At 50.0% G+C, this 17,383-nt stretch overlaps 2 protein-coding genes across 3 annotated transcripts in view; one reads left to right on the forward strand and one right to left on the reverse strand.

Moving 5' to 3' along the window:
- Positions 1-130: 130 nt before the first annotated feature.
- LOC133271815 (uncharacterized) lies at positions 131-3,874 on the reverse strand. The gene is made up of 4 exons (XM_061458205.1): positions 2,834-3,874; positions 2,419-2,735; positions 550-1,480; positions 131-451 (listed from the first exon to the last, which is right to left on the reverse strand). The coding sequence occupies exons 1-4, from the start codon at positions 3,620-3,622 to the stop codon at positions 131-133; spliced, it is 2,358 nt and encodes a 785-aa protein (XP_061314189.1). The 5' UTR covers positions 3,623-3,874.
- A 3,390-nt stretch (positions 3,875-7,264) lies between these two features.
- Positions 7,265-17,383, forward strand: part of LOC133271867 (6-phosphofructo-2-kinase/fructose-2,6-bisphosphatase 4) — a 49,139-nt gene continuing 39,020 nt past the window's right edge. The window contains exon 1 of one of the 2 annotated variants that reach the window (XM_061458327.1): positions 7,265-7,316. In XM_061458327.1, the coding sequence (XP_061314311.1) occupies positions 7,280-7,316 (37 nt within the window). In that variant the 5' untranslated portion in view covers positions 7,265-7,279. Of the gene's footprint in view, positions 7,317-7,572; positions 7,697-17,383 lie in introns of those variants that run through there. The other variant, XM_061458326.1, reaches the window with a different exon arrangement.

A 17,383-nucleotide genomic window follows, 5' to 3' on the forward strand; every position in this document is an offset into this window, starting at 1 on the left:
AAACAAGACAGGACAACTGAGGAAGGTTTATTGTTTAATAGTTTATTCCTAATTCTACCAGGCTCTATCTAACCTACTCTCCTAAGCTCTATTGAGGGACTCGGTATCTATGAATACTCTTAAGGTCTCTCTACCATGGTGGTGGGAAGAAGTGGTTGGGAGGGATGAAGCTCTTGCTGCCTGCTGCTCTGGCAGGCTCTGGGCTTGAGGGAGCAGCTGCCCTTGGGGATGGACAGGCAGTGCTGGGGCCAGGAAGTGCTCCATTCCGTCGCTTGGCGGGTGGAGATGCCCTCGTGTGCACTGCAGGCTGCGCATCGGCGCTTCTGGGGGGATGTTTTTCCTCCTCCTGTGCTGCCCCCGGGGCCTTCCGCTTGATGGCAGCTTTCCTCTTGTGCTGCTCCAGCAGCTGGGGACGCTCTCTGCTGAAGCTGGGGCTGTGGTAGTAGAGCACCTGCAGCGAGCAAAGGAGAAGGGTTAGCTGTCAGCATGCCAGGACTGGAAACCCTCAAGCCTGCTTGCGTTGGTTGATGTGCGGGGCAAGTTCTGTACCTTGCTGTGAGAAGAGGCTGCTGCTTCCTCAGCAAGGAATTCAGGCAGGGAGGCAGATCTCTGGGAGTCTGGGTGCACTCTGGTGAAGCCGTAGTTGTACAGTTGCCGGAGGAAAGAGTTCATCTTCTGTGTGGAGAAAACCCGGCCCAGCACCTCCTGTTGGAAGAGTTCTTCACTGATGGCCACACATTTTCCTCCCATACCCCACCAGATGGACCGAAACTCGCTGCTTTCCAGGATCTTCCACAGCCTCTGTGGAAAGCCGAGGCCTGAGAATTCACTTGCTGGGCCCCTGCTCCGGTTGGAAAGAGGAGGGATTCGGACGGTGTCGTGTCCCTCGCTGCCGGGTTGCACATCCCGCTCCTCCTGTGTGGCTGCTGCGGCTGTGTCACAGGGCGCTGTTTGCCCCTGTCCTGAAGGGCCGGCAGCAGCCGTGTCTGCCGACTGCCCCAGCGCATGCGGAGCACAAAGGGATGGCGCTGGTGCGGGAGCCGGCTCCCATTCCATTTCTGCTGTCGGCCCTGGACCCACGGTTCGCTCGGCAGCCACTGCCCTGGAGAACCAGGCCCAGTCCCAACAGTCAGGCAGGAGAGGCTGCTGGCGCTGACTGACTGTGGGTACCAGCGGGTGCTCTCCTGTATCCCTTGGGTGCACCGCGGTGATGTCACAAAGACGATGATGCCGGGGGCCTGGCAGAAGGGAGCGGCAAGGGGAGACATGGCTGAAGAGCCCTTGCTGCTTTTCCCTGCAGAGCCACCGCTGGTGGGACTCCAGAGCCCAGCAGTCCATGAAGCTCTGTTGAAGGGCTGTAGGCAGGGAGGGGACCGTGCTGTGTCTGCTTGCAGCCAGCAGTGGGTCTGCAGGGAGGAGCGGGGACGGCTGCAGCGTGGGCCATCGCGGTGCCCATTTGGGAAGCTTTCCAGCTGGGCACCTGTGTCAGGGACAACAGATAATGGTCCGTGGTGAAACACACAGAGATGGAAGAGTACTGTTTGTGTGCTTTGGCTGCTCCCTGGAGACTCCAGCTTATCCTTGTCTTCTGCAGCGGCTCGGTTTGGGGTGGGAGGGTGCTGCTGAGGTGAAGCTGTCAGCATCTGGATGTTCAGCTTGGGGCGGGGGGGAGTCACAGACTCAGTTCTCTGATCTTATCTGTGGGCAATCTCTCCATGATGGGACTGCGCTGTGTAGCACTCAGTGTCTCCTGGGGACGTGCAGGCTGGACCCCTTATTTCTTATGCCGGTTAACATAAACCACTGCAAAGCACGGACTGTCCCCGAGCATGCAGCATGTGAGACAAACCAGGTGCCACCAAGAGATGAACCCCTGCTCAGTGGATAGGAGGGGCCGCAGGAAGCAGCATCGAGTTCAGATGCTTCAGTTAAAGGCTCTTGACTCAACTGGGTCTCTTTCAATGCTCTTCTCAGAGGTTCTTAGCTCATCCACAGAGTAACGGGCTGTCTTCTGGTGCTAAAACCTGAGCCAGGGTTCTACGGCTCAGCCGCGTCAGCTGAAGAGTGCCAGGACTTGTGAGCTCCTGGTCTCCTGGCATGGCCTTGGAGAACGTCTCTCCAAAGAGAGGAGCAAGCACCGTGTGAGCCACAGCCTGGCTTTTACTCTCGAGAGCTCAGAAAGCAGGCTGGGCTCTTCTCAGCAATGGTTCAGCTGGTGGCAGATCAGCTGCTTCTGCTTGGGGTTTGGGTGGTGAGATAGGAACTCCTGCTGTGGTTGTGCTGTACAAACAGGACAGGACAACTGAGGAAGGTTTATTGTTTAAGTTTATTCCTAATTCTACCAGGCTCTATCTAACCTACTCTCCTAAGCTCTATTGAGGGACTCCATATCTATGAATACTCTTAAGGTCTCTCTACCATGGTGGTGGGAAGAAGTGGTTGGGAGGGATGAAGCTCTTGCTGCCTGCTGCTCTGGCAGGCTCTGGGCTTGAGGGAGCAGCTGCCCTTGGGGATGGACGGGCAGTGCTGGGGCCAGGAAGTGCTCCATTCCGTCGCTTGGCGGGTGGAGATGCCCTCGTGTGCACTGCAGGCTGCGCATCGGCGCTTCTGGGGGGATGTTTTTCCTCCTCCTGTGCTGCCCCCGGGGCCTTCCGCTTGATGGCAGCTTTCCTCTTGTGCTGCTCCAGCAGCTGGGGACGCTCTCTGCTGAAGCTGGGGCTGTGGTAGTAGAGCACCTGCAGCGAGCAAAGGAGAAGGGTTAGCTGTCAGCATGCCAGGACTGGAAACCCTCAAGCCTGCTTGCGTTGGTTGATGTGCGGGGCAAGTTCTGTACCTTGCTGTGAGAAGAGGCTGCTGCTTCCTCAGCAAGGAATTCAGGCAGGGAGGCAGATCTCTGGGAGTCTGGGTGCACTCTGGTGAAGCCGTAGTTGTACAGTTGCCGGAGGAAAGAGTTCATCTTCTGTGTGGAGAAAACCCGGCCCAGCACCTCCTGTTGGAAGAGTTCTTCACTGATGGCCACACATTTTCCTCCCATACCCCACCAGATGGACCGAAACTCGCTGCTTTCCAGGATCTTCCACAGCCTCTGTGGAAAGCCGAGGCCTGAGAATTCGCTGGCTGGGCCCCTGCTCCGGTTGGAAAGAGGAGGGATTCGGACGGTGTCGTGTCCCTCGCTGCTGGGTTGCACATCCCGCTCCTCCTGTGTGGCTGCTGCGGCTGTGTCACAGGGCGCTGTTTGCCCCTGTCCTGAAGGGCCGGCAGCAGCCGTGTCTGCCGACTGCCCCAGCGCATGCGGAGCACAAAGGGATGGCGCTGGTGCGGGAGCCGGCTCCCATTCCATTTCTGCTGTCGGCCCTGGACCCACGGTTCGCTCGGCAGCCACTGCCCTGGAGAACCAGGCCCAGTCCCAACAGTCAGGCAGGAGAGGCTGCTGGCGCTGACTGACTGTGGGTACCAGCGGGTGCTCTCCCGTATCCCTTGGGTGCACCGCGGTGATGTCACAAAGACGATGATGCCGGGGGCCTGGCAGAAGGGAGCGGCAAGGGGAGACATGGCTGAAGAGCCCTTGCTGCTTTTCCCTGCAGAGCCACCGCTGGTGGGACTCCAGAGCCCAGCAGTCCATGAAGCTCTGTTGAAGGGCTGTAGGCAGGGAGGGGACCGTGCTGTGTCTGCTTGCAGCCAGCAGTGGGTCTGTAGGGAGGAGCGGGGACGGCTGCAGCGTGGGGCATCGCGGTGCTCATTTGGGAAGCTTTCCAGCTGGGCACCTGTGTCAGGGACAACAGATAATGGTCCGTGGTGAAACACACAGAGATGGAAAAGTACTGTTTGTGTGCTTTGGCTGCTCCCTGGGGAGTCCCGCTTTGGTTCCTATGCGGAAAGTTCTGCTCTAGAACTCCCCGGAAAAGCCTCAAGCCTTGGAGTCCTCTCTGGATATTGCTGCTACTTCTTCCCACGTAGGCTGGCCCCTGCTTGGGAGTGAGTGTGCGTTTTGGTCAGTATAAAAGCCCGAGTCTCATGCGACGCTGGGAGGCAGAACCTCATCCCACCCAGGTCAATGTTGCCTGTGCGGGATGCCTGCTAAGGTTGAGCCTGCACGTGGCACTGCGATGCTGATTCTCAGAGCTGGTTTCCTGATGGTCTTCACAGGGTCCTTGGGGTTGGCAAGACGTACACTGTTCAGAAACATCCTGTACTGTACCTGTTAGATTCCCTATATTGTGCTATAGTAATAAACTAGTTGAGAGTGCTCTATTTGTCTCTCATTTTCGCTCACCTGGCATCCTCAAACACTGGAACATCACCTCTGGCACGTGCAGAACCGCCCCGCTGGTCTTTGGTTTTCTTGTCGCTGGGTGTTGGCTGCAGGGAAACAGTGTCCCAGCTGTTAAAGCCACCCCTGCAAGGCACAGATATCTTTCACAGAACAAATGCTCTGGCTGGAATAATCTGGGCACGGGAGCACCTCCAGCACTGGTGCAGACTCCAGCAATAACCAGGATTTGCAGGGTTCTTATAGCTGCCTTCTTCATTTGTTTTGGTGGCATTGAGTAAGGACCTGAGAAGGTACCAATGGACTGAAGAAACATGTACTGGGTTATTGCCCCGCTCTTTGCCAAGCTGGTGGCCTCTGAAAAACTTGGGCATGAATTGTCTTTTGGTCCAGCATTGACTGGTGTAGAGATAGCTTGGTGAATGTTGGAAACAATTCTATCTTAGTATTTTGCATATGTGGAATGTGATTTAAGTTAACAGTTCCAGTACACTCCTCCCAAGCAAAGTTTACCTTGCTATTTGTACAGAGAAAATGGCTACGAACATCAGTCTTTCTGTCCGGAAGGTGTTACAAGCTTTCTGCTTGGAGTTTTTAGTAATCTAATATGCTTGAAGTGTTCAGCTTCTGAATATCTGGTGCACAGGTAGGGGCTGCTTTGGGGTTCTGCTGGGCATAGAAATTTCTGTTCTCTCAAGCCATTAACTGAACTAAGCATTGAAATAGGCATCAGGAAAGAGGTGCTTCCTCTGGAATTGCAGAAGGGTCTAACACGGTGAGCAGTTGCATAAGCAGTGCAAGAAACCCTGCCTCTAGGTGCTGGCTCAAAGAAAAGTGAGGCTGAAACCTGAACCAGCTCCTTTTTGTGCTGTCAATGTAATGCAAGCTTGGGCATGAACAGAGTTTGTCACCATCAAATAATTTTAAGTATGTGAGAGGATTTGTTTTATTCATCCTACTTATTGTAGCTGTTCCTCAGCCCCTTGCCTCTTACAGTATGCCTGAAGATGCCCAAGACGCTGGGTTTCATGTAATCTACTTTGGCTAGCTCCAGACTCCGAGGAACAGAGACTAGGAGCACCCTGCACATGGTGCCAGCAGACAATTTGGGAGCAACGACCATCTGCTGGGTGGTGTTTGCAGGTCTGAAAACCACGCTGTGCCTTGTAGGTGTGCAGTGCTCTGCAAATCCACGTGCAGCACAGGAGCGAGCCCGCGCTCGGCGGCAGCGCGCTGGACACCAGCCAAAGCAAGAGGTGCCAGCGGCAGCCTGACAGCAGCCCCAGGCCCTCGTGTGCTTTACATTCCTGGGTGTTCCACGTCTCTTGGGTGGAGCGTGCTTCTGGTGCTGTCACAGCAGCTCCTGTCCTCTGTGCTCAGGGTGACGGAGAAGGGCGCTGTGCTCGGAGCGCGCTCCTCCACTGCGCTCAGGGCGCACACAAACTTGAGTCCTAGACTTTTTCCATACGCTGCCCCGAGAAATAAGGGCCGTCTGTCACAGCTGCCCTTACATTGCCCAGTGTTTTGTTTCCATGACTGAGTGTATCTTTGCCTAGTCAGCTTAAGCCACGTTATCTCCAAACCCAATTTATAAGGACCCACTATGGTTAACTATCCCAAACAGAGGAAACCAAACTGCTGATTGCTCTGAAATGAGAAAGACTATTTTAGAGTCTAGAATGAAGACGCTAATAGCAAGAAGGCTTTAAATGCTTTGGTATGACTAGGACGTAAAGTAGGTTAGCTGAAGAGCAAGGTGTAGGTTAAGCCTTACACAAAACAGATGGAAGAAAGCCCTCCCAACCGACCCACAGGCTTTTCAGCTGTTGAAAAGTTTGAAATTAGAGGCCTGTTAATTAGCCAATGAGAAGAGTTCTCATCTGCCTTTTTTCCCAACTGAAAATTTCAGAAGTCAGTAAAGATGGAAATTTCCCACATTGCCAAAAGTCGGTGCAGTCACACACTGGGACACTGTGTTCAGTTTTGGCTTTGCATTAACAACCCCTGCCTGTGGTCACACAACTTAGAAAGCAACCATAGTTTGAGCCCTTGGGAGTTGTTTCAGAACCCCCACGAGTTATCATTTGCTGTTTCATTTCACTTCATCCAAAGCTTTAGGCAGATGTCATAAAACTAAAACCAGGAGGATGGAAAGCAGGTTCTTCCAGACCGCTCCTCCTGCAGCCCATGCACCTCGGTGCTGAGCCTTTGGATCTGACGAGTGAGTACAAAGCTCTCTTGGAAGAAATAAATCCTTCCCCAAAGCACGTCAGCAGTAACTGCATGGCTTGAAATGAAACAGATGGCATGTGGGTCTTCTAAATGTCTTTTATTCCCTTTACAATGCAGTGGAGTTTTGTGGCACCCAAGTGCTGATCACTGTCCAAGAGCTCAGGTTGCTTTGTATGTGTAGGTTTATGTATCTCATGTTATTTCTATTCTGATTCAGTATTATGTTATACTTTAATCATAATTAAACTGTTCTTAAACCTGTGATTACCATTTCCAATGTGAAATACCAACCCCTAGAGAAATTATCTCCAGAAGCCTGAATGTAAGCCTCTGGTACCCAACCCCCAGCTCAGCCTGTCAACTGTGCTCCCTCGGAGGAGCACTGCCTCGAACACCAGATCTTCTTCCTGCCAGTTCCCTAAATTGAGGTGGCTTCTCCTGACAGTCTCTTTGTATTTGGGTTGCCTGCTTGAAGGGCAAGGCAAAGCTCCAGCATAAAGCAAGCAGGTGGCTGTGCCCTGAGTGCATTGATGGGCTGTAATTGCCCAGATTCGGTTCACCTGGGCCCCGCGGCTCCCAGCCCTGACTTGGTTCTTTACCTGGCCTGGGGGCACAGGTGCGGTGATGCTGCTCTGGCACCCGGCTCTGTGCTTGGTCACCTGCGCGGGGCTCCCGAGCTTGCCCTAGTGCGTGGTGCTGGGGGAACCCTGTGTTCCCTGCAGGCCGGCGGTCCCTATCTCCTACCGGGCCGGCTGCCTTGGCACCCGGGTCTGCAAAATGGCCCCGGCGGCTCCACCTCCCCTGCTTGTTCGAGGTGTGTTTGGCGAACCGGGGTCGTTCAGAGGAGATGCGACACCGGGACGGGACAACGAGCGAAGGGCCGGAGCCCCCGGCGCTCATCAGCGCGTTCGGCCGGGCCGAGGTGAGCCTTTTCTGTTCCTCCGGGTCCTGCCCGGGGGGCCGGGGGCGAGGCGAGAGCGGCGCTGCCCGGTGGGGCGGGGGCTGCCCGGGGCCGGTCCCCTCCGCTCCGCCCCGCGCACACCCGCGGGCAGCTCCGCGGGGCTCCGCGGCCAGGACCCGCCTCCGCCGCTCCGAGCGGCTGCCGGCGGGCTCCCCGCAGCGCCGGGCCGGGCCGTTCTCCGCCGGAGCCGCAGATGTGGGGCCGCCGCCGCACGCAGGGCCGGCGCTGCCGAGGTAGGAGCCCCGGCGGCCGGGGCCTCCCGCGGCCTCCCCGCTCGGCTGGGGCGCTGCCCCCCTGCACCCCCACACCGGGGCAGGGCTGGGGGGCGCTGTGGGGGGTTTCTGCCCCTCTCCCCGGGTGTGGGTTTTCCTTCCAGCTCCCCCAAGGGGTGAGGGTGACCGGTACCTCGAAGGCTCGGGAGGTGGAACGTGGGAATCGCGGCTTGTGCTAGGAGCAGCCCGAGGCAGGGGAAGGTTTGGGAGCCGTGTGTGGCAGGGGGGGACTCGCAGGGTCCCGGTGCCTGTTTGTTGCTCTCCGAGTTATTTTTGGAAGCTGCTTGGCTGTGAGGGATTATTTCCCTTTGGCTGTCTGTGGGGAGGTGCGTTTACATCGCGCTGCTCCAAGGGCTGCTGCTTTCCATTGGCCCAGGAACGGGGTAAGATCCATGTTTTGGCAAATGCTGGTCCAACCGGTTAGTTCTGCTTCCTCTCTTCCTCATGGTAACACCAAAACCAAGTGACCTGCGGCTTTTTATCTGGCCCGGTGAGATTCGGCTGCTGGAGCCTTCCTTGGAAAGGGCTGGGTGTCCCTGAGGTTTTGAGGGGCCTGGTGTGTTCATGAGGCACTTCGTGTAACGCAGGGTGACAGCTGTGACACAAGTGCACCAAACCTTTTGAATGTCGGTTCGGTCTGGGTTATGTTTTGGGTGGTTTTCCGCCCTTTACATGTAAATCGCGTTGCATAAGCCGGAAGATAAACCTGGTGCTTTCCTGGGCTCTCCTGTAGCTGTGGGACAGGATGGGGAAGCAGGGATGCAGGCAGAAGCAGTGTGATGGTGTATGCAGGCCTGTTAACGGGATGGGGAGCCTTGGCCTGGCACCCTGAGCTGCCTGGTGCTGCAGGAAATCGGGTGTCCCTGGGTGTGTGTGGAGTGGCTCTAGCTCCTGCCCAGTGACTCAGAGGATTGCTCTTGTTTGCAGCCATTGCTTTGCTTCTGCCAGCGTTCCGGTAGGCAGCTGACTGCTTTGTCCATGCCTAACTCCAACCCAGGGCATGGAGATGGATTTCAGTAAGGTCGGGGGTTTCCAGCCCATCCGGACGAAGGGGGAACCCTGATTCAGCTGTTGAAACGCAGTGATGGGCCACAGCTCACCCGTGGCTGAACTGAAACCCCTCGTTGTTCCTTGGGTCACTCGTGATGCTTGTGCTGGTGTCTTCAATGGGTGGTGGTTTGTTGGCTGTGCTGAAGTGGATACTGCTCTCACCCCTCATTCTCAGTACCTTGGAGCCTGGCTCAGTGTGGACTCTGCAGCAGGTCCTGTTGTGCTCATGTGGCTCTTTGGGGAGTGGGGAGGGAAAAAAAACCTGAAGAAACTTCAAGACTGGTTAAGATTTTTGAATCTTTAAAAGCATTAATCCTAAATTAAACACTTCCTATTCCAAAATGTCAAAGAGAAACTAGTTAATGTGAGGCAAAACCATACCAAAGTAAGTACAGCTCGGCACAATCCCATATAGGGGCATTTGATTTCTGTAGTGGGACTGAATAAATCCCAGCAGTGGGACTCCTGGTGCTGGTCCAGTATGTTGCGGAGCTGTTTGCAAAGTTTCCAGTAAGTTTGCTTAATGCGACCTTACTCAGTTGTGGGGCACTCCCATAATTATGGCTGCAATTAAAGGCAATAGCCTCCATTTACATAAGATGCCAGTCCTTTTAAACCAGCGCATCATCTAATGAGCGCATTGGTGTGGGGATAGCTATGCAGGATGAGGGCCCAACACTGAGGGCATTTTGGGACCTTTTTGAGGTCACTGGAGGGAAGGGTCTGCTTTGAAATGATCCTTTTTCATAACAAACTGTCCTAAGTTCCAAATACAACCCTTACCAGTGGTAGGATGCTGTTGAATTCGGTGCTTTTAGCACTTTATTAATGTATAATCCATCTCATTTGAAAAAAAATCAGCCTGGTTACACCACTATTTTTCTCAGTTTGATTGCGTCAGTGTTCCTTCTGCTCCTGTGAGTAAGAGATTTGGTAAATCCGACTTGTGGATAATATCTAATTGCTGATGAAGCACCACGGATGTGTTCTAGATTGCTCACTGCAGTTGCATGGGTTCCTCGAGGCTTAACTTGGGGCATGTAATGTCCACGGATTTTTCTTTGAGATGAGTAAAACCAGAATAGAATCATAGAATAATTATGGTTGGAAAGGACCTTAAGATCATCCAGTTCCAGCCCCCCTGCTGTGGGCAGGGACACCTCACACTAAACCGTCACCTCACATCATACGCTGGGGGAAGGTTTCAGCTTTTTTTTGTGAAGGAAATGACCCAGTGCCATGCTCTCCCCTTCTCGCGATGTTTGGGTTTGTTTCTTTTCCCTCTGTGTGTGTGGTTTGGGTTTTTTTGTTTGCTTGTTTTAATGTACTGACTGCAGTGCAAGCTTTGTGTCCCTACACGCTGGCTGGGGCCGGTCCTTGGGAAGGAATCACAAGGCTGATGTAGCAGAAATGATGGAAACTCTCAAACTATAAGTGAGGGAGCAGCAGCCGTGGGGCTGAGCAGTGCCGGGTTCCTTGAGTCTGCGCTGGTTTTCCCCAGAAGCCTTTTTTTTTGCTGCTTTAAGTCAAATCTGTTAAACTTTAGTCACAGACAGAGCATTTGACTTGTGGTCTCGAGAGTGTAAGAGGTTAAGTAATTGCATTGTATAAGGGAGTAAAAGAGAATAATGAACTCCAAGCTCATTGGTCTGTCTAGTTGGGCTGTCCAGTGGCTAAAATTAAGTAATTTAAGCTGATTCCTGGTTTTACTCAATCTTTAGCAGGTGCTGGAAGGCAGGATATGGAAAGAGTCCCAAGCTGCTTTGTGCAGGTTGTGATAGCATCACAGAATGGTTTGGGTTGGAAGGGCCCTTCAAAGCTCATCTAGTCCAACCCTCCTGCAATGAGCAGGGACATCTTCAGCTAGACCAGGCTGCCCAGAACCACATCCAGCCTGGCCTTGAATGTCTCCAGGGATGGGGCATTCAGCACCTCTCTGGACCAGTGTTTCACCACCCTCACTGTAAAGAATTTCTTCCCCGTGTTCAGCCTGAATCTCTCCTCTTTCATTTTAAACCCATCGCCCCTTGTCCTGTCACAACAGGCCCTGCTAAGAAGTCTCTCTCCATCTTTCTTATAGGCCCCTTTTAAGTACCGAAAGGCTGCAGTAAGGTGTGGGTTTATTTTGGGTACCATGTGGTTGTGCAGAGGGGCGCTTCGAGGGAGAGCGCTGGCTTGTCTGACTGACAGGATACCACGCAGGGCCAGGCTGGCACTAACCAGGCTTGTTCTGGGGTGCCTGCCAAAACCTCTCCCTAAATATTCATAATCGTGTGCTAATTCCGAATGCTAATCTCCAGATGTATTTAACGCATTACCCGCTGAAGCACTGACCTTGGAGCTGTGTGCAACATGTCTGTTTGAGGTAAAATCCCTGCAGCGGGGTGGGCCGGTGAGTTTGTGTCCATGCAAAGAGAAGAAATGCTTGTCTTTTGTTGCTCAGAATGTGTGAGCTTACCCATGCCTTTATGGTTGTGGTTTGGTTGTGTCAAACTCCTCTCTCATTTGAGAAGCTGGTGAACGGGGAGCTCTGCTGGAGGTTGGTGCCTGCAGCATTTAAGGATCCCGAAGCCTGTAAGTGTGTAGCTGCCATGGTAGGTCCTGAATGCAAGTGATGAGTTGTAACTGACTTATCCACATGATGGATAAAAGGGATGTTTTGTAATGTTCTGTTAATAAAACAGGATGGATTTGGCAAGTGCCCTTGTGGAAATCATGTGCCTGTTATGGCTTTCAATTTGTATGTGTTGGTATAGTTTCAGTATAGCTAGTTACTTGGATATCTGAAACGACTGCGTGGCATTAGTTTCCATAGATGATTCAGTAGGTTGCTATCTTGTTTACAGGCAGGAAGGTAGGAAATGGTAAATCAGAATGGGATTTAAGTTCCTATCTCCCTTTTTCACTCTGAAATTGACAACCTGACCTGTTCCTGAATGAATTTCCTTCTGTTTCTGCACAGTGTCAAGTGTTTGTGTTGTGGTTTAGGAGATGGCTTCATGCATGCTGTGCCTTGGCGCTGCCAATCACAGGGCTGCTGGCAGAGCTGGGTGATCCAGGCTCCCTGGCAGCTGCTCTCCTCTCAACTAGAGTTTCAACATGCCCCAGCCAGCCAAGACCACGCTGTGGGGTCGGTACGTGTCACTAAAGTGATACCTAGAAGTGACTTAGAGATGCTATTTCTGCTTCGCTCGGGAAAGCCACTTGTGTTGCTGTGTTGTTTGAAATGAATCCACACGGGTGTGACTTCTCCATCTGCAGACAGCAGCATTCTTCGTTAGCTGGGTGAGTCTGCACTGAAACTGCAGAGCGTTGGTTTGATTGTGTGTGTGGTTTAGGTGCATTACTGGGAAGGCTTCTTTAAGCAGCAAGAAATCCTCATGGCTGGATTATATACAGTTTGTGAGCGGGCAGTTTAAATCCAAGGATGCCAGGGGCAAAATGTTTGTGGTGATTTATAGTTGAAAGCTTCCAAATGACTACACCACCCCTTTAGGTGTAAAGTAATCAAGGAGCACATAACCCGTGAGTTGTCCTAATGGATCTGAAACTGCTTCTGACCAATTTGCACCTCCACAGCAGTATTTGGATATAAGGCTGGCTTTTGCTTCCTTCATAGTTTTATTTTACAGTCATACATCCCTGAAAATCTAATTGATGCTGTCTGTTAATAACAAGCAACATTTGTTGTTCATGGCAACCCCACGGATGTTCTTGAGCATGGAGCTCTGCAACATTCACCCTCTGCATTAAGGAAGGAGAAAAAAATAAGAGCTTTGTAGTTTTATTACTACCAATGTGAAACTGTTTTCCCCAAAACAATGGGGAGGTTTCAGGGGTTTGTGACCCTTTGCAATTAAAAGATTTCAGATGGCTTGTGAGAGGCAGACTGATGGGGTGAAGGAGGAAGGGGGAAGAAGCAACAAGGCAGCCCATGCCATAGAGGAAAAGAATGCTGCTGTTACAGCTGAAATCACTGCTCATTTGTGGTAGGAGATGGATCTAGCTGCTAGTCTTTTTTCCTTAGAAATGGTTTATTTGGGGATTAGAATGTGGGATCTTAAAGTTCAAGCAGCTCTGGAAGAGAGGTCTCCCATGGATTTATGTCATGGGGTTGCAATTACTTTTTCTTCCCCAGGTTGGGTCAGTTCCAACTCATCTGGTGTCAGTCTGATGGGACAGGCTAAAGCAAGAGCATTGGCAGGGCAGCTTTCTTGGTAGCCAGTCTGCACTAAAATGTAGGAAACTCATGGGTTTGAGACCTCTGTCCTGTGTCAAATAAGGCTCAAATCAGTCAATGACTTCAGATGGCCTCGGTGGCAAGGGGAGGCCAACCCACTGTGTGGTGGCTGGAGCCAGCAACGTGTCTCACGGGAGGCTGGTGTGGTTATGTCCCTTTGAGTCTTCTTTTGTGGTGTTTTCCATCTTCATATATGTTTTGCTTTCAATTTATATTTAAACTTTTGCATGTGTATTTACACAATCTGGTGCCAAAGGCTCTCGATGTATGCTGTATGTGCAGTATGGTCTTCTGCACCCCTGAATCATTCTTTTTTACAGTTCTCTAGAGAGACTTGTGCTGGCAAGTTATTTTTTTTGAATATAAACAGAATTCAGAGGTTTTCTTTAAAGAAAAATAAAGGTTTCTTTGCTAATACTGTGCTCTCGCTTGGCAGATGGCTCCCTTTGCAAGAGTTTCATTTGTAGCATTGGTGGTGTTTAGCCTGTGTGCACTCCATAAATTAGATTATTTTGGCTGTCCTAATTTTATCATCCTTATTAAGCTTTCTTATCTCCATATTGATCCTGTTAGTCTCGGGAAGCTGATAAGCCATCTAGTTGTACTTGCAAAATAGGCAGCGAATGAGAACTGTGCCCCGGAGGCTACGAAGACTGAGGTTCACCGGCGACTTGGATGCCTGTATTTCTCCCCTCGCCTCAGTGCTAGGTTTTAGACTACATGACAGCACTGCAGTTTGCCAAATTTAGATGGATTTTGCTTTTATTATAAATCCTGTCGTCAGTATCTGCCAAGAAGCTTTGTTCTGGTTTGCTTGTGTTTTTATTTGGAGGGATATGCTCTGCTATCATAAAGCCTAAGAACATTTCCAGAGGCAGCTGGTGTCACGTACACTGCAAGGTTATTTTCCTGCGTGTGGCAGTGTCAGTTTTCCATGCTGGCTTTCCGGAGGGATTTATTCTTTACTTTCACAAAACCTCCTTTCCTGCCTCCATTGCCTATGGGACATGCATGAAACCAGGTATAACTGTAGGTGCATGTAGAGGACTTCTGGCCCGGTCCCTGCCCCGTTAACTCGTTTGCTTTTGCTTCCGTGGCCATGGGCTCTGTCCTTAATGATCTGCTTACCCATATGGTAATAGATGCTGGAAATACCATACTGTGTCAGGCCTTTAACTGGTAGCTCTCAGCCAAATCTAGGCCCTCTTACAAGGCGAGGTTGTACAACCTCTGCCTCAGCCTCTCCTGTACTGAGTCCCCTTTGGGTGCTTCTGTCTCTCTGCATGTTATTTGCATCACTGGAATGTTTGAAGACCCTTCTTCTGTTCATGTTCTCAGTGACCTCTCTGCACAGTCGCTGGTGTTTGTTCCTTCACCATACTTTTCCCCCCCTCCCTGTCTGGTCTTTCCTCCTCCACCCGCAGTTTGACCTTGACTTGCTCTTGTCTCCCCATGCCCTATTTCAGGCATTCACGTGGCTTCAGCTTCTATTATGTGCTGGTGACTCACGGATGCACTGTACACCCCGATGTGGTTTGTCACCCGGTCCAGTGGCTGTCTTCCTCCTTGCCTTTTTCTCTTTAATTTCTCCATTAGTTGTCATTCAGTATTTCAAGCCCCAAGCCCTGGGTGGTGCTTCCAAAGTTTCTTTATCCTAAGTTCTCTTTATCTCATCGTTCAAAATGCTGCCACCTGGTAGGTAGCTTCATCCCAAAGCCTTTGTGGTTGTTTTAATAATTCATTTGGTTTACTTCATGCATTTGAATCACATGCAAATTCTGCATAGTCTTTGTTGTCAATATATGTCTCCTTTTCAGCATCATCAGACAGCTGCCCTAATGCAAATAGTAATTTTTTACACATGTTTTCCTTTGAAGTGGCTGTCCTGAGGAATTCTGCTTCTGAAGTCAGTTGATAGTGTTTGGTTTTAAGATGGCATGAAGTATTTTCGTCCCCCTCTGAGAAGGCAGCTGCCCTTGTTTTGCTGTTTATGTTTAGCAGCTTAGATGTAGCTGTTATAAACAAGTGGTATTCACAGCATCCTAGCTGAATGAAAGATATGTGTGCATCATAAATGTTAACATATCTAATGTAAAACTAGCAGTAAGTGAGCATAATTCATAAGCCTTTCAGCCTGGAGAAGGGTCCTCTCTTCTATTTAACGTTGCTCATCCTTTCCTTATGCTCCTTTTAATTATTCTCTTGTAACAGCAAGCCCAACCTTTGAATTGGAAAGGTTTTTTTCTGATATGCTTATGTGAACAGAAAGGAAGAGAGAGTTTTAAGGTGATAAAGGCACTTTCAAACTGCTTTGTAGAGACTGCTTTTATGCAGTGTCAGGAGGCACAAACATCCTAATGGATGCAGGTATGTTTTTGCTTTTGCTTCTCTTTGGAATATTACAGATTTATCAAGCCATGGTGTTCCTGGGTTGTGTCACCAGTTCCAAGTAACTGGTGCAGTGGTGCAGAACTGGACTTGCTGCTTGTATCACCCTTCCAAGAAAGGGGAGAGTGTATCAGGAGATACACACAGCAGCCATGGAGAGGCTGTGCAGGGCTGTACGTGCTGTTGCTGTAGTAACAACGTCACACACTACCAGAACAATGTGTAGGAACGTCTGTCCTTAGCAGACTTCCATCTTGGAAACAGTATTTTCAGTTACCCTCTAGAGCTGTGAATGTAAATGGACAATGTGTGCAAAAGCAGTTAAAATGAACGTCCTCTTTCTGCACTTCTCAGGAGCACATGCCCCTTCACGTTAAGTAGTTTGAAGTTCCTGGTATACAGTAAGCTACAAAGGGTTCCTTAACGCTGGGTTGCGCTCAGAAAACATGAATAATGGATGTCATCTTTCCTTTCTGTTGCATCATAACAGGAAGATTTAAAATGTTGCTGAATTTGTGATGATGGGAATAGATTTAAGCAACACCTGGAAGCACCACTTGAGGATCTGGCCTATTTTTCAAGCAAATAATTTCAGTGTTCCTTCAGAGGTAAAGGTGGGAAGTGATTGCATGGACTGGAGGTGTAGAGAATTACTGATTTCCCGTTCAGATTTAAAGAACACAGTTGCTGCAGACCAGCCTTAAATCTGTGCCTCATGTTAGACTTAAGCAGGAAACTTCCTTCCATGAGAACAATGGCACCTCATTGATAGGGTTTATCTCCAGACGTTAGGTTTCTCCTACGTTTAGAATGAGCAATTATTTCCTCTGAAATGTAATAAACACTTGACTAACGTGTTTATGTAATAGAAGAAATAATAAAAGTGCTTTGAATGGCCACGCTTTCAGAAATGGTTCACATAAAGATAATGAAAGAGCAGAGAGACAGTGTAGCAAGGTGTATGTTTTATTTAGTTGAACCTACTGTGTATGTGTAATGCATGTATCTTCCCAAATAACCTTAGAGTGATAGGTTTTATATGCATGTAATACAGCACGTGGGATGTGTACAAAGCTCTCCAAGACTTTATTGGTACAATTCTTACAATAAAAACCTTATAGCCAGTACTTGTTTCCTGATTGCTAGGTCGTCATGGTTTTGAAAACATAACTGTGCAGGAATCAAGCTGCACATAAACACTGCTGTGAGGGCTGCATCACGGTTTTGCATGCATGATGAATAGCTGTCACAGTAGACAATGAGGAAAATATAATGAATGCAAATGAGTGTGGGTATTAGCCCCGTCTCCAGCCAAAGAAGTGTGGTGTGAGGCTCCTGAGTGCCTAAACCCTGTCAGATCTTCTCTTGTATCAGGTGTGTTGATGGTTGTTAGAATAGATGGGAACTTGGTTTTTTTCCTTACTTTACACCAACATTTTCCATTTGAATGAATTATTTTCCTTATCTATGCTAAGGAATATTTAGCTTAATCTTAAGGAGTGTCTCTAGTATCTGTGCTGCATCGATCTCGGATGTTGTTTAAATCTGTCTCCCAATTAGTACTGAAGAGATTTCTTGCTCTTGGTAGTAGCTTATTCTCATATAAAGCACCATTATGTATGTTGGGGTTTTTTCCTCCATCTCCTTGGTAGATTGATCTGTAGCCAGGAAATCTAATAGTAAAATGAACTCTTACAGCTTCTGAAGACTGAAGGTGTATTGCTGATGGCAGATTCTCTTTTAGTTCTGAATTCTGAATGGCTTTGCATCTTTGAAGTAGCAGATGACTTCAAGGCAACTGGAACTTCTTCCCTTAGGCAGTGATAGGAAATAGGATATGGAGTGGATGGTGCCAGTAATAAGTGTATTTGCTGCTGAGAAGAAATGGAGTAGGTGCTAGGGCCATATATTGCAAGTCATGGACCTCCTGATTTCAGCTGGTTTGGAGTCAAGGACCTGTAGAGATGGTA

The sequence above is a fragment of the Pezoporus flaviventris genome, unplaced genomic scaffold (assembly GCF_033815535.1).
Source record: "Pezoporus flaviventris isolate CSIRO_AGI_PZ_B2104156 unplaced genomic scaffold, CSIRO_AGI_Pfla_v1 ptg000026l, whole genome shotgun sequence".
NCBI classification, from domain to species: Eukaryota; Metazoa; Chordata; class Aves; order Psittaciformes; family Psittacidae; genus Pezoporus; species Pezoporus flaviventris.

Excerpts from the sequence above, each read along its gene's own strand:
- LOC133271815 (XM_061458205.1), bottom strand. The coding sequence starts at position 3,622 with ATGGACTGCTGGGCTCTGGAGTCCCACCAGCGGTGGCTCTGCAGGGAA. Across the intron at positions 2,736-2,833 it reads CAGCCTCTTCTCACAGCAAG|GTGCTCTACTACCACAGCCC; the intron begins GTACAGAACTTG and ends TGCTCGCTGCAG. Across the intron at positions 452-549 it reads CAGCCTCTTCTCACAGCAAG|GTGCTCTACTACCACAGCCC; the intron begins GTACAGAACTTG and ends TGCTCGCTGCAG.